General features: G+C 44.0%; 1 protein-coding gene across 1 annotated transcript in view; it reads right to left on the bottom strand.

Annotated features, from left to right (window-relative positions):
* Positions 1–1680: 1680 nt before the first annotated feature.
* Positions 1681–15519, bottom strand: part of cyld2 (cylindromatosis (turban tumor syndrome) 2) — a 46719-nt gene continuing 32880 nt past the window's right edge. Inside the window, exons 11-15 of the mRNA XM_080204678.1 lie at positions 13506–13635; positions 10559–10667; positions 8858–8976; positions 8071–8275; positions 1681–4383 (exon numbers count right to left, since the gene is read on the bottom strand). Of these exons, the coding sequence (XP_080060804.1) occupies positions 4211–4383; positions 8071–8275; positions 8858–8976; positions 10559–10667; positions 13506–13635 (736 nt within the window). The 3' untranslated portion in view covers positions 1681–4210. The remainder of the gene's footprint in view (positions 4384–8070; positions 8276–8857; positions 8977–10558; positions 10668–13505; positions 13636–15519) is intronic.

The following is a 15519-nucleotide window of genomic DNA, read 5'->3' as shown; positions in this document are numbered from 1 at the left end:
AGCTTTGTGCCCGGGAAGGCACGGGTGAATGATGTGTAGGGAACAGGTGTGAGGAGAGACTGGCAAAGGGCTGGCGTGCAGGGGGGGAGCCACGGAGGAGTTGGTGACAAAGGAACACACTTGATTGCACCCCAAGTTGCTGAACATTTATGTGCAGTAATGATAAAGTTTATTTATTTATTCGTGTCACAAGTAAGGCTTACATTAACAAGGCAATGAAGTGACTGACATTCCCCTCGTCGCCACATTCCAGTGTCTGTTCAGGTCTAACCAGCGTGTCTGTGGGAGGAAACTGGAGCACCAGGAGGAAATCCACACAGACATGAGAACATGCAAACTCCACACAGATAGTGATCCAAGCCAGGAATCGAACCCGGGACCCGGGCACTGTGAGGCAGCAGTGCTAACCACCATGCCACCTTAGTGACATGAAATCACAAAACAAAATCCAATACAGGAAGTGAGAGTTCTCAAAAAAAAGTTTATTAAATACTTTAAAAAAAACTAGCATTTTTAGGACAAACTGCTAGCTCGCTGAGAAAGTTTATTAGTGATGTAAAATCCAACACTACGGAAGTCAGATACTTGTGTCGTTTTCCTATCCTTCAGCCTATTTGTATACGATATCAAATACGGTTCCTCAATCAAGGGAAAAGGAATATTTTTTCTTTTACAGCTCTGCACCCAGCTTGGTAATGCTGGAGGCAAGATTGTTGCATTCTCTAACTTTCATTTACACTTGTGAATGGAAAACAGTTATTCGATTGCTTCTTGATATGGATGAATCCAAAGTACACAACAATGCAACCATGTCGCTTTTTATTTTTCACGAATGGCAGGTAGAATCACGACATGCTACCATAAGTTAAAAAAAATGTGAATGCCAGATATATAAAATACTGAGGGGCATAGATAGTCAACATCTTTTCCCAAAGCTAAAGGAGTCTAAAACTAGAGGGCATAGATTTAAGGTGAGAGGGGAGAGATATAAAAGGGTCAGAGGGGCAATTTTTTTGGTGAGTGTCTGGAACAAGATGTCAGAGGTAGTAGTAGGTGCAGGTACAATTTTGTCTTTCAAAAGGCGTTTAGACAGTTACATGGTTAAGATGATATAAAGGGATATGGGCCAAATGCAGCCAAATGGGACTAGCTTAGGAGTTTATAAAAAAGGGCAGCATGGAAAAGTTAGGCTGAAGGGCCTGTTTCCATGCTGTAAACCTCTATGACTCTAACACTGAAGAAATTTGACCTACTTAGTCATCATAAATCAGTGGCACTGCTTTGAGGGAACAGCAATATTTCTCATTATTACAGAGAAATGAACAGAATTGAAATGATCTGCAAAACACTCGCAAAAAATCAGAAATCTTACAAAAAGGAAAAATGTGTTTAATTGATGGAATCACAAAGCAGTGGCCACCCACTGCTGAACTCAGATCATCACAACCAAAACACATCATTCTCTCCTCCCCAGGTGATCACTGGCCATCAGAGAGCTGGAGTTGAATCCTTGGTTCCTGGCACAGTTAGATTTAAGTCCAACTGATTTATTTGATGGTAAACTCACAAGCTTTCGAGGTTAACCTCTTCGTCAGGTGAAAGGAGAGTTCTCTCCATTCACCTGACGAAGAGGTTAACCTCGAAAGCTTGTGTGTTTACTATCAAATAAATCGGTTGGACTTAAACCTGGTGTTGTCAGACTTCTTACTGTGTTTACCCCAGTCCAACGCCGGCATCTCCACATCATGACAGTTACATTTGGCAGGAAATTGTGAGCCTGTCGTGCCCAATTTCTCAGCTATTTTAATTAGTTAATTTAACATCATGTTTTAGGAACATAAGAACTAGGAGCAGGAATGGACCACCTGGCCTCTCGAGCCCGCTCCACCATTCAATAAGATCATGACTCATCTTTTCGTGGACTCAGCTCCACTTACCTGCCCACTCACCATAATCCTTAATTCCTTGACTGGTCAAAACTTTTATCTATCCTTGCTTTAAAAACATTCAGTGAGGTCGCCTCAACTGCTTCACCAGCAGGAGGAATTCCACAGATTCACAACCCCTTGTGTGAAGAAGTTCCTCCTCAACTCAGTCCTAAATCTGCTTCCCTTTATTTTGAGGTTATGCCCCCTAGTTCCAGCTTCACCCGCCAGTGGAAACAACTTCCCTGCTTTTATCTTACCTACTCCCCTCATAATCTTATATATTTCTATAAGATCTCCCCTCATTCTTCTGAATTCCAATGAGTATAGCCCCAATCTACTCAATTTCTCCTCATAAGCCAACCCTCTCAACTCCGGAATCTCCTCTGCACCCCTTCCAGTGCCAGTATATTCTTTTTCAAGTAAGGAGACTAAAACTGTATACAGTACTCCCAGTGTGGCCTCACCAGCACCTTATACAGCTGCAACACAACCTCCCTGTTTTTAAACTCCATCCCTCTAGCAATGAAGGACAAACTTCCATTTGCCTTCTTAATTACCTGCTGCACCTCCAAACCAACTCCTTGAGATTCCTGACAAGGACACCCAGGGCAGCATGCTGCTATGCAGAGGGACATTTTTTACTATTTAAATAATAGTCCATTTTGCTGTTATTCCTACTAAAATGGATGACCTCACATTTACCAACACTGCATTCCATCTACCAGACCCTTACCCACTCACTTAGACTATCTGTGTCCCTTTGCAGATTTTCAGCATCCTCTGCACACTTTGCTTTGCCACTCATCTTAATGTCATCTGTGAATTTTGACACACTACACTTGGTCCCCAACTCCAAATCATCTATGTAAATTGTAAACAATTGTGGTCCCAACACTGATCCCTGAGACACACCACTAGTCACTGATTGCCAACCAGAAAAACACCCATTTACCCCCACTCTTTGCTTTCTATTAGTTAACAGAAGTTTTGTGGGTCTGTAAAGCAAGCCACTATATTCCATCAAAGCTGGTATCAGTAATGATGACAACCAGGACCAAAAGGCCCAGGTGCAAAAGTAGGCCATTCAGCCCATTGACTCCATTCTGCCATTCAATGTTGTAGAAAGCCACATGGTTCAGTACTGTCCTTTAGGAAAAGCAATCTGCTCTCCTCACGCCATCTGGCCTGTCTGTAACTCTAGCCCCACTGTAATGTGGCTTTTTAAACTGGGCCTCTGAAATGGTCAAGTAAACCACTAAAGCTTATTTATTAGTCACAAGTAGGCTTACATTAACACTGCAATGAAGCCACTGTGAAAACTCCCTAGTTGCCACACTCCGGTGCCTGTTCGGGTACACTGAGGGAGAATTTAGCACAGCCAATTCACCTAACCTGCACGTCTTTGGACAGTGGGAGGAAACTAGAGCATCCAGAGGAAACCCACGCAGACACGTGGAGAACGTGCAGACTCCACACAGACAGTGACCCAAGCCAGGAATCGAATGCAGGTCTCTGGCACTGTGAGCCAGCAGTGCTAACCACTGTGCCACCCTGTTGTTAAGGCTAGCTAGCATTTATTGCCCATCTCTGATAGCCCACAAAAAGAATTTGAAAAACTAGGAAGGGGATTAGTAATGTTTCTGCAGAAGAGAGAAGGAAAGTTAAAATTTGTTCCAAGTTCTTTATTACTTACACAAGTAAATTAACTGGGATAGAAAATTATGCCAGTGAGCATATCTATAGTGCATGTGTGGGCACAATTGTATGTTTGACCTGTCCTCATAGAAGACAGTCCTATATAGTAACATGCTGATTATATAATTTACACAAGTAAATTCTCTGATTTCCTCATGTATAAGCTGCTAGGCAAGTCCAGCTGTTATTCTGTTGCTCAGTACTGTATGGTCTGCGATTTATTTTGCCTGTTACTATCTATAACAGAGCTACCACAGTCTCCTTCTTTGGCTTTATTTTCCAGTTGAATAAGTCCTGTGGTACACACCCGTGTTAATGTGACAAACACTGGGTGGAAATTAATAGCATCCAACGTTCCTGTAAATTCAGGAAACAATACGGATTGTCTTGTTTGCTGTGTTATTTCATAATGCAAGGCAGACTATTTGATTCGGATAATACAGGAGCATTTGACAGACCAACATTCCCTCCTCACTGAATGATCTGTTTCACGCAAAGATGCCGAGCACTGAAAATACATCCATTTTAAATCACTTAGTGGAAGGTGCAGTCTCATTGTAAGCCTTTTGAACTCTGGTCGGGCATCATTAATACAAGCACATCCTTGGGCTCTGATACATGCACATATAGGCATCACAGAACAGTCTCTTGGCAAATCCATCGAGCTGCTTCGGGTCTGTATAAGCCAGCTTGTCCTCTGACATCATCAGATAATCACCTATTTGTGGACAATCTGTTATCTCTGGAATATTCTCATCGCCTAGAATAAGCAGAATGGACTGGTCAGTGAAACAAACCTTGCATCAATATGTGCGTGAGAAAACAGAGTTGAGGGTGGCACTGTAGCGAGCAGCAGTTTGTGAATCTATATTATCTTTATGCTCACTTCATTTAAGTATACAAAATACTTAACAGCAAGACAAGCTCGTATTACTTCAGAGAGCAAGACAAGGAAGCCAAGTGGGAGGACAAATATAAATGTGACAAGCAAGCTTTCAAATATCCATTGGGAAGAACTTCTTTGTGCAAAGAGCAACATATTTGAATTAACCTCAGTGCAGAACATTTATACCCATAAGCTTTACTGGGTCAAATGGCTTTACTAAAATACATTTTTTTTTCAAGATGAAAGAAATGTAGTCTCTTTGTCCTTATGACATGTCAAAGAGCCTTTAGATCCAAAAGAAAATTACTTTTTGAAATGCCGAGAAATGCACTGTAACTTTGCACAAAGGAATTTATTTGTTCATGGCGTGTGGCAGGGCCACCATTTATTGCCCATCCAAGGGCATTTAAGAGTCAATGACATTGCTGTGGGTCTGAAGTCACATGTTGGCCAGATCAGGTAAGGACAGCAGATTTCCTTCCCAAAAGGACATTAGTGAACCTGATGGGTCTTTTGCGACAATTGACAATGGTTTCATGGCCATCAATAGACTTTTAAACCCATCTGGTTCACTGATGTTCTTTAGGGAAGGAAATCTGCTGTCCTTACCCGATCTGGCCTACATATGACATCAGACCCACAGAAATGTGGTTGACTCTTTAATGCCCTCGGATGGGCAATAAATGCTGGCCCAGCCAGCGACACCCACATCCCATAAATTTCATTTTTAAAACATTTATCAATCACCAATAGGCTTACATTAACACCGCAATGAAGTTACTATGAAAACCCTGTAATAGCCACACTCCGGCATCTGTATGGGTACAATGAGGGAGAATTTAGCATGGTTAGGGCACCTAACCCACACATCCTTCAGACTGTGGGAGGAAACCGGAGCACCCAGCGGAAACCCACACAGACACAGGGAGAACGTGCAGACTCCGCACAGACAGTGACCCAAGCTGGAAATCGAACCTGGGTCCCAGCCACTGGGAGGCAGCAGTTCTAATGACTTTACCACTGTGCCGTCCTAAGGAATACATTTTTTAAAATGTGACTAGTTAATAGATTTCTGATAGTGATGGTTGTGGGATAAATGTTGGCAAGGATACTGGAAGACCTTTCTGCTCTTCTCTGAATATTGTTGTGGGATTCGCAGTCAACGTTATTAGCTACAGTTTGATATTATTGCAAACAGGCAGATGCAGCCTCCGTTTAATGCCTCATGTAAAAGTATCTCACATACAATAATACAAAACCCACTTCTGGGATTTAGCCTGAATTCCGACACTGAGGTGAGTGCATTATCATTGAGGTAAACTAAACTTAATGTTCTTATCTATTGCTAAGCAAAGTATGGAACCCAAATGTGTATACCATCTTAGACAGATGCTCCCAAGAGTCAAAAAATAATATTCCAGCTATGAAGATACTGAGTTGTGCACAGGGATGGATGACTGATTTGGAATTAATGTCAGATAATAATTGAATAATATAGTGCAACAACAGCTCTTATTTTCAAGTAATGATATGGAGATGCTGTCGTTGGACAGGAGTGGGCAAAGTAAAAAGTCTTACGACACCAGGTTAAAGTCCAACAGCTTTATTTGGAATCACGAGCATTTGGAGCGCTGCTCCTTCATCAGGTGAGTGGAGGTAAGTTCACTAACACGGCATATATAGGCAAAGACACAATTGCAAGATAATTACAGATTGGAATTACAGCAGCGCTCCAAAAGCTTGTGATTCCAAACAGAACTGTCGGACTTTAATCTGGTGTTGTAAGATTTCTTATTTTCAAGTCAGGTCATTAAGGTCAAAAGGTACATTCAAGTGAATATCAGAATAAAGAAGAAAATGGTTGGTGTTATAGGTGGATTGGAAATATTATATATCGCCCACAAGAACAGGTCCAACGAGCTGATTTGAGATTCTAGCTCAGTAAGTACGTAGGTCTGCTTTAGCTCCCACAGCTACTGTTTCACTACAGAGCAAAATTTGATCTGTCACCAGATATGCAGTCCACTTCACCAAATAAAGCAGCTCACTGCTCAGTAACTAATAAAGATGGATTTCAGAAAGAGGCGAGGAAGAGGCGTTGTGAACATTGACCTAATTTCCACAGCACACAAAATCGGTTTTACTTTGTTTCGTTTTAAATTTAGAACAATACCAATATACAATTCTGACGGTCATGTAAATATTGCTGCTGATGGTTAGAGTTCCTTCAATGCTATCACTAAGATCATTTTCACCACCGCCCCCTCAATTGTTGTAAAAGAACTTTTTTATTCATTTATGGGCATCTCTGGCTGGGCCAGCATTTATTGCCCTTCGACTGGGCAATAAGGGCAGCATGGCGGCACAGGAGGTGGCGTGGTGGCACGGTGCCAGGGATCCAGTTTCAAGTCCAGCCTTGGTTCACTGTCTGTGTGGAGTTTGCACATTCTCCCCGTGTCTGCGTGGGTTTCCTCCGGGTGCTCCGGTTTCCTCACACAGTCCAAAGATTGTATAGGCGAGATTGATTGGCTAAATTGACACTAGTGTCAGGGGATTAGCAGGGTAAATAAATGGGGTTACTGGGATAGGGCCTGGTTGGGATTATTGTCTCGATGGGCCGAATGGCCTCCTTCTGCGCTGTAGGCATTCTATGATTCTATGAACTGAATGGCTTGCTAGGCCATTTCAGAGGACATTTAAGAGTGAGTCACATTGCTGGGCTCTCATATAGGCCAGACAGGGCAAGGATGGCAGATTTCCTTCCCCAAATTAGGGTTTTTACAACAATTGACAACAGTTTCATGATCATCATTAAGATTTTTAATTCCAGATATGTCTTTTATTGATCTGTCATGGTGGGATTCAATCCCAAGATTCAGTCCAAGTCTGAATCCCACTGGATTATTGGTCCAGAGACAATACCCACTAAGCAACCAGGAAGTTTTTTTTATTAATTCATGGGACATGGGCATCACTGTCTGGGCCAGCATTTATTGCCCATCCCTGAGACATTTAAGAGTCAACCACATGGCAGTGGCTCTGGAGTCACATGTAGGCCAGACCAGGTAAGGACGGCAGATTTCCTTCCCTAAAGGGCATTAGTGAACCAGATGGGTTCTTCCCGACAGAACTCACAGAATCCCCTACAGTGTAGAAGGAGCCATTCAGCCCATCAAGTCTGCACCGACCACAATCCCACCCAGCCCTAAACGTAGCCCTATGTATTTACCCTCCTAGTCCCCCTGACACGAAGGGGCAATCTACCATGGCCAATCAATCTAACCCACACATCTTTGACAGTGGCATCACGGTCGTCAGTAGATTCCTAACGCCAGACTTTTTTTATTGAATTCAAATTCCACCATCTGCCCTGGCGGGATTCGAACCCGGGTCCCCAGAACATTAGTTGAGTTTCTGGATTAATAGTCTAGTGATGGCACCACTAGGCCAACGCCTCCCATAAATTCATGATTAAATTAATCAGATGTAAAAATGTAAGAGAAGGGAGGGAGACAGGAACGCAACTCGTTTTGCTCAGAGACTGCACTCAACAGAAATTACCAATTCGGTCTGCCATGCTGTCAAAGAACAGCCAGGAATCTTTGCCGGGCCCGTACTTCACAAACGAAACATAATGGCTGGTTTCAATACACAGCACTGCAAACAGTTCCATCCTGTGTCGTGGAAAAGGGGATCGGACAGCAACGTCCCTCGGGTACGGAAATTTTCGGAACTGATGATCTTTCCTCTCCTTATGGGAATGAACCTGTGGGAAATTCCAGGAGAAAAGGTGTTAGAAGGATGGCGGCGGCAGAGTGGACTGGATTCAAACCTGTGCCCCATCACAGTCTAACAACTCAACACACACAGCCTGTTCACTTAGAAAGAAAATTTAATCCAGTTTTCATTCACAGAATCCCTACAGTGCAGAAGGAGGCCATTTGGCCCATCGAGTCTGCACCCCACCCCATCCCCATAACTCCATGTATTTACCCTGCTAGCCCCACACACCCCCGACAGAGAACAAAGAACAGTCCAGCACAGGAAACAGGCCCTTTGGCCCTCCAAGCCAGTGGTCCAACTAGACCATTCGTTTGTATCCCTCCATTCCCAGGCTACTCATGTGCCTATCCAGGTAATTCTTAAACGATGCCAGTGTGTCTGCCTCCACCCACCACCTTACTTGGCAGCGCATTCTAGGCCCCCACCACCCTCTGCGTAAAAAACGTCCCTCTGATATCGGAGTTATACCTCGCCCCTCTCACCTTGAGCCCATGACACGAGGGACAATGGCCACATGGCCGATCCACCTAACCCGCAAATCTTTGGACTTTGGACACCTTCTTACCTGATTGTTGCAAACGTAGCAGTACTGCTTTATGGCACCTGGATTAAGAGTTGGGTCCAGAAGACACTGAGCACATTCATACTCCGCCACTTCTCCACAGATGAAGCACTGTCTCAGAGCTGCAAACAAATTGCCAAATTCTTTATGCCATTTAAAGTTAACCAGTAGAACTTTTGGCAAGTTTAGAATCCCCTACAGTGCAAAAGGAGGCCATTCGGCCCATCGAGTCTGCACCGACCACAATCCCAACCAGTCCCCATTCCCATTACCCCATGTATTTAACCTGCTAATCACCCTGATACTAGGATCAATTTAGCATGGCCAGTCCACCTAACCCGCACATCTTTGGACAGTGGGAGGAAACCACAGCACTCGGAGTGCCACTCCTGCCTATCTATATATCATTGTGTTCCTAACTTGTGGTGGGTCTATACTGACAGTGGGTCAGGACATTCCAGGTAATGACAGTGTAGGGGTTTGGAGTATTGGATGATCAAGCAATGATAGTGTAAGGGTCTGGATTATTGGATGATAAATACATGTGCATATTGACCTAAAGTTTTAAAGTTGAAGTTTATTCATTAGTGTCACAAGTAGGCTTACATTAACGGTGAAAGGAAGTTACTGTGAAGATCCCCTAGTCACCACATTTTAGCACCTAAGGGGCAATTTAGCATGGCCAATGCACCTCACCAGCACATCTTTCGGACTGTGGGAGGAAACCGGAGCACTTGGAGGAAACTCATGGAGACACGAGGAGAATGTGCAAACTCTGCAGAGACAGGGACCCAAGCCGGGAATCGAAGCTGGCTCCCTGGCGCAGTGAGGCAGCAGTGCTAACCACTGTGCCACCCTTTTGCAGAGTGGATTAAAAGACCAACTGCATCACTTATTTGCGAAAGGATATACTGGCCTTGGAGAGAGTGCAGAGAAGGTTCACTAGGCTGATACCAGAGATGAGGGGGTTGGACTATGAGGAGACATTGAATAGACTGGGTCTGTACTCATTGGAGTTTAGAAGGATGAGGGGGGATCTTATAGAGACGTATAAGATAATGAAAGGGATGGATAGGGTAGAGGTAGAGAGATTCTTCCCGCTCAGAAAGGACAGAAGGACTAGAGGGCACAGCCTCAAGATAAGGGGGGTGCAGTTTAGAACGGAGTTGAGGAGGAACTTCTTCACTCAAAGGGTGGTGAATCTCTGGAATTCTCTGCCCGTTGAAGTGGTGGAGGCTACCTCGCTAAATATATTTAAGTCACGGGTAGCTAGGTTTCTGATAGACAGGGGGATTAAGGGTTATGAGGAGAAAGTGGGAAAGTGGAACTGATCCACTTCAGATCAGTCATGATCTTATTGAACGGCGGGGCAGGCTCGAAGGACTAGATGGCCTACTCCTGCTCCTATTTCTTATGTTCTTATAGTGTTCATAATGTAAAATGCCTGACAACAAAAGTTACTTCAATCCCTGTGCTGTACATGGCATCGAAGCAAAATAATTTCTAACAGGCACTACCTTATTAGACCTAGAATTATCTTGTGCATCTAATGCAGCACTAATGTCAGCAGGTGGGTATAAGCACAGGGTGACATGTTTACATTTACTGCTAGTTAATCTGCTGTATAATTACATGCCATTAAGCAAAAGGAAAACTGTCTTGTGACATGAGAGGCAGAATCACCAACACAGAGCTGAAACTTGCCGTTATTCAGTAAATCCGTGATATCTAGTTCCAGCGAGGGCATGATCTTTGTGAACATTTTAAACTGTTTCCCGAACCGTGGCATCTGAACCAAGAGGCACAGTGGGATCTGAAATAGAGATAGTTCTGAGAATGGTTTCATAGAATCACAGAAGCCCTACAGTGCAGAACGAGGCCATTTAGCCCATCGAGTCTGCACCGACAACAATCCCACCCAAACCCTATCCCCATAACCCCATGTATCTACCCTCGCTAAGCCCCCCGACACTAAGGGGCAATTTAGCACGGCCAATCAAACAAACGCACACATCTTTGGAGAGTGGGAGGAAACCGGAGCGCCCAGAGGAAACCCGCACAGACACGGGGAGGGACGTGCAAACTCCACACAGACGGTGACCTAAGCCGGGAATCGAACCCGGGTCCCCGGCACTGTGAGGCATCAGTGCTCTAACCATTGTGCCACCGTGCCGCCCAACAATCCAAGCTGTTGTCACACCTCAAGATCATGCAAGTTAGCTGCAGGGTTAAAAGCTTTGCTACAATGCCCCCATGTATTTTAACTCCAGCCTCAAGAACTTAAACCCCAATCCTTCACTGCACTTCAACTATTCACACACCTTTTTCGGGTCAACTATTCACACAAGCCATAGTGATCACAACTCATACTTTACTGCTAAATTAACGGCAGTCTGGTGCTAGGTGGGAGCAGTGGGGGTGTAGGGAAAAGCAAATTCGCTAAATTGAACGCACACAGTCAGTCAACAGGGAAGAGACGCTGATCCTTTCAATCTGGGAATAATTTAACCCAAGCCTCAGTGATATAATGGAAAATGTAGCAGATTAACACAAAAGTGTTTTCAAAATCTACAGAGTGAAATTCATTATAATGTAGCACACATATGACAGCACATATCAATAAAAAAAATTAAAAACCAACAAACATATGACATGAGTGATTAATTAACATTTTTCTGTGACCAGTAAGCAGGAAGAGCATTGAGGAAAACATGCAATTAATTCAAACTATCTGATCATTCAGTTTTTAGTCCCATACAAAGTTACATCTCCCCTTTAAAATAAGTAGTTCAAACTAGGGGTTCCCAAACTCGGTTCCATGGAACTGGAGCCTCCCCAGGGGTTCCCAAACCAGGCTCCGTGGAACCGGAGTTTCCCCAGGGGTTCCCACACTACATTCCATGGAACTGGAGCCTCCCCAGGGGTTCTGCACCAAGCCAGACAGATCAATACTATTTTGTGTTGTTTTCAGCTTCTCCAGCATCCGGCCTCGGATTGGATGAGCTGAAAACGGCACAAAATTGTCTCCATCGGGGGAGAGGGGCTCCTGCGTTGGGTGAGAGGGTAAGAAGTCTCACAACACCAGGTTAAAGTTCAACAGGTTTATTTGGTAGTAAACGCCATTAACTTTCTGAGCGTGTGCTGCTCCTTCGTCAGGTGAGCAGCAATCGCTCAGAAAGCTAATGGCGTTTGCTATCAAATAAACCTGTTGGACTTTATCCTGGGGTTGTGAGACTTCTTACTGTGTTTACCCCAGCCCAATGCCAGCATCTCCACAGGGTAAGAGGGGCCAGGCCTTGGGAAAAAAAGAGCAGTGTCTGCGTGGGGTGGGTGGCAGGTTTGGGCCTCACAGAAAGGTATGTATGAAAAAGAGAGAGGGATGAGTGAGTGTGTGTGTGTGTGAAAGAGAGAGTAATGAATGTGAGAGAGATGATGAGTGTTTGTTAAGAGAGAGGATGAACGTGTATGTGTGTGCGTGTGTGTTTGAGAGAGGATGAGTGTGTGTGTGTGAGAGAGTGATGAATGTGAGAGATAGGATGAGTATGTGTGCATGAGAGAGAGAGAGAGAGAATGAGTGTGTATATCTGTGTGTGTGCGAGAAACGATGAGTGTGTGTGAGGCCAAAATGTTGTGCGACTTCAAGAATGAAATAGATATAACTCTTGGGACTAAAGAGATCAATCAATTGGGGAGAGGGTGGGGGGGGGGGTGGGGGAGGAAGGAAGGATTAGGATATTAGATTTGATGATCAGCCATGGTCATAATGAATGGGGGAGCAGGTTCGAAGGACTACTCCTGACAAAATTATAAGGCCCAAGTACATCTTTCTGGTAAGACAGCTGTTAAATTATAGTTAAAGTATACATATTAGAAATACAAAAGACTTTCATACATTAGGTGTTAGTCCTCATAGAAATCACAGAACCCTACAGTGCAGAAAGAGGCCCTTCGGCCCATCAAGTCTGCACTGACCACAATCCCACCCAGGCCTTACCCCCATATCCCTACATATTTTACCTTCTAATCCCTTTAACGTATGCATCTTAAGACACTAAGGGCAATTTTTAGCATGGCCAATCAACCTAATCCACACATCTTTGGACTGTGGGAGGAAACCGGAGCACCCGGAGAAAACCCACGCAGACATGGGGAGAATGAGCAGACTCCACACAGACAGTGGCCTGAGCCGGGAATCAAACCCAGGTCCCTGGAGCTGTGAAGCAGCAGTGCTAACCACTGTGCTACCGTGTCACCCTCTTGTGCTTATTGCAAGAAAATAATCTTTTCTTTGTGGTTTGGTTCTTCAGCACAATAAGAATGTTTCTCGGTGGTTCCTTCGGTACTCTTGGGAGTTCATCAGGATGCATGGCTGGAAAAGTTTGAGAAACCCTGGTTCAAGCTTTCTTGGCGTAAAATCAACTATTTGAAGGAGACTAGATTCTAAGGGGTGCTTTTAAGTTCCAAAATATAAGTTGAGCGTACCATCTGGAAGGTGGGTCATTTAGTAATAATGGAGAGTATTAAAATGGCTAAGATTTCATTTCCCCCACAGCACAGTATTACACAGAGTAACACAGAACCACATCCTCAACATTTAAAACAGCAAAAAATAGAGGTCTCCACAATGTTTTGTAAAGAGACCATAACCAACCTCCTCAAACTTTAAATCACAAGAAAGGAAGGATCTCTCCAGAAGTAACTGTACTGTTGGCACATTCAGTTTCTCATCTTTCTCCAGGATTATCTGGTAACAGTAGCTCTCCTGAATTTTCTGGCCTGACCTGAATCATTCACAAGAATAATGATGTTACACAAATCTCTTGAGCTCACTTGTATAAATATAGCCAATGTAAGGTAATAGTACAATTAAAATTAACAGGTTTAAGATTTGGGGGTGACACAGTGGTTAACACTGCTGCCTCACAGCGCCCAGGTTCGATTCCCAGCTTGGGTCACTGTCTGTGTGGAGTCTGCACGTTCTCCCTGTGCCTGCGTGGGTTTCCTCCGGGTGCTCCTGTTTCCTCTCACAGTCCGAAAGGTGTGCTGGTTAGGCCCAATGTGCCTCAGTGTACCCGAACAGGCGCCAGAGTGTGGCGACTAGGGGAATTTCCCAGTAACTTCATTGCAGTGTCGATGTAAGCCTACTTGTGACTAATAAATAAACTTTACTTTCTTTTGACTGTGGGAGAAAACCAGAGCACCCAGAGGAAACCCATGTGGACACTGGGAGAATGTGCACACTCCACGCAGATATGTAAAATTACTGACAGCAATTTCTCGATTTCCACATTTAATGGTGTACGCACAGACTACACAGAAACTGAAAGCAAAGTCTGGAGTAACAAAGCAATCCTGGTAGTTTTACCCTCCTTACATAAACCATGGTGGGAAACATAGAGACTTAGATTTTGAGGTATTGTTGTAAAGCTATTCTTAGCTGTCTACTAAATCACCAGATATCACTTCTAACTAAAATGGTAGGAAGTAGTAAAATTGGAGATTACTTCTTTGCATTCTTGAATTGGTATCAATGATTAATGTCCAAGGCCAGGCATACTCAGAGAGGATCAGCAGTTCAACACACAGTGGTTAGCGCTGCTGCCTCACAGCTCCTTTGACCTGGATTCAATTCCTGGCTTGGGTCATTGTCTGCATGGAGTCTGCATGTTTCCCCCGTGTCTGCGTGGGCTTCCTCCGGGTGCTCTGGTTTCCTCCCACAGTCCAAAGATGTGCAGGTTAGGTGGATTAGCCATGCTATATTGCCCTTTAGTGTCCTGGGATGTGTAAATTAGAGGGATTAGCGGGTTAAATATGTGGGGTTACGGGGATGGGGAATGGGTGGGATTATTGTCAGTTCAGAATTGATCTGCTGGACAGCCTCCTTCTGCACTGTAGGCTTTCTATGATTAAACAAAAGCATTTTTTAAGGGGTAGAGGCCACACTATCAATATAAAACAGAAAATCCATCCACTAAATCCTCAGACATGCACTTAAGACTGTACATTGTGACATCTCGTGAAAACAGATTTGCTCAGAACAAATTAAACCATTGACTTTCAGATGGATTTCCTCTGTAAAGGAACTGATAGAGGTGAAGTTAGAGCTCGTAATTCGTACGTTGGCTAACATCCAGAAATTCCCTTGATTTTAAATTATCATCTGAGGTCCTCTAATGGGAGATAGTGTCACTTAGTGTAACAAATAGCAATCTCGACCAGTAAGTCCCAGCAGCAACTCAAAGCCTATGCTGAGTGACCTGAACTCAGATCGACAATGTGAGATTTACAATTAGCTTCAGCTGAAGAGGGAATCAAGGAAATCAGTCTGCCGATGGACATCAAGTAAGCAAGATTTGAGATCAACTGATGACCATCATGGTTCAATATGTCATGTCTCTTTTTTCAGTTTTAATGTCATTCTTAAAGTTACAGAGCCAGTGCTCTGCTGGGATCGGGCAGACCCAAACCCGTCACCTTGCTTGCTCCAAAAATCAAATTCATAGAATCCCTTCAGGACAGAAGGAGGCCATTTGGCCCATCGAGACTGCACCAATCACAATCCCACCAAGACCCTATTCCCATAATCCCACGTATTCAACCTGCTAATCCCCCTGATACTAGGGTCAATTGAGCACGGCTAACCTGCACATCTTTGAACTGTGGAA

This window comes from Carcharhinus amblyrhynchos, chromosome 16 (assembly GCF_965287045.1).
Source record: "Carcharhinus amblyrhynchos chromosome 16, sCarAmb.v2.hapA, whole genome shotgun sequence".
NCBI lineage: Eukaryota > Metazoa > Chordata > Chondrichthyes > Carcharhiniformes > Carcharhinidae > Carcharhinus > Carcharhinus amblyrhynchos.
This window is presented reverse-complemented; position numbering and strand designations above follow the sequence as displayed.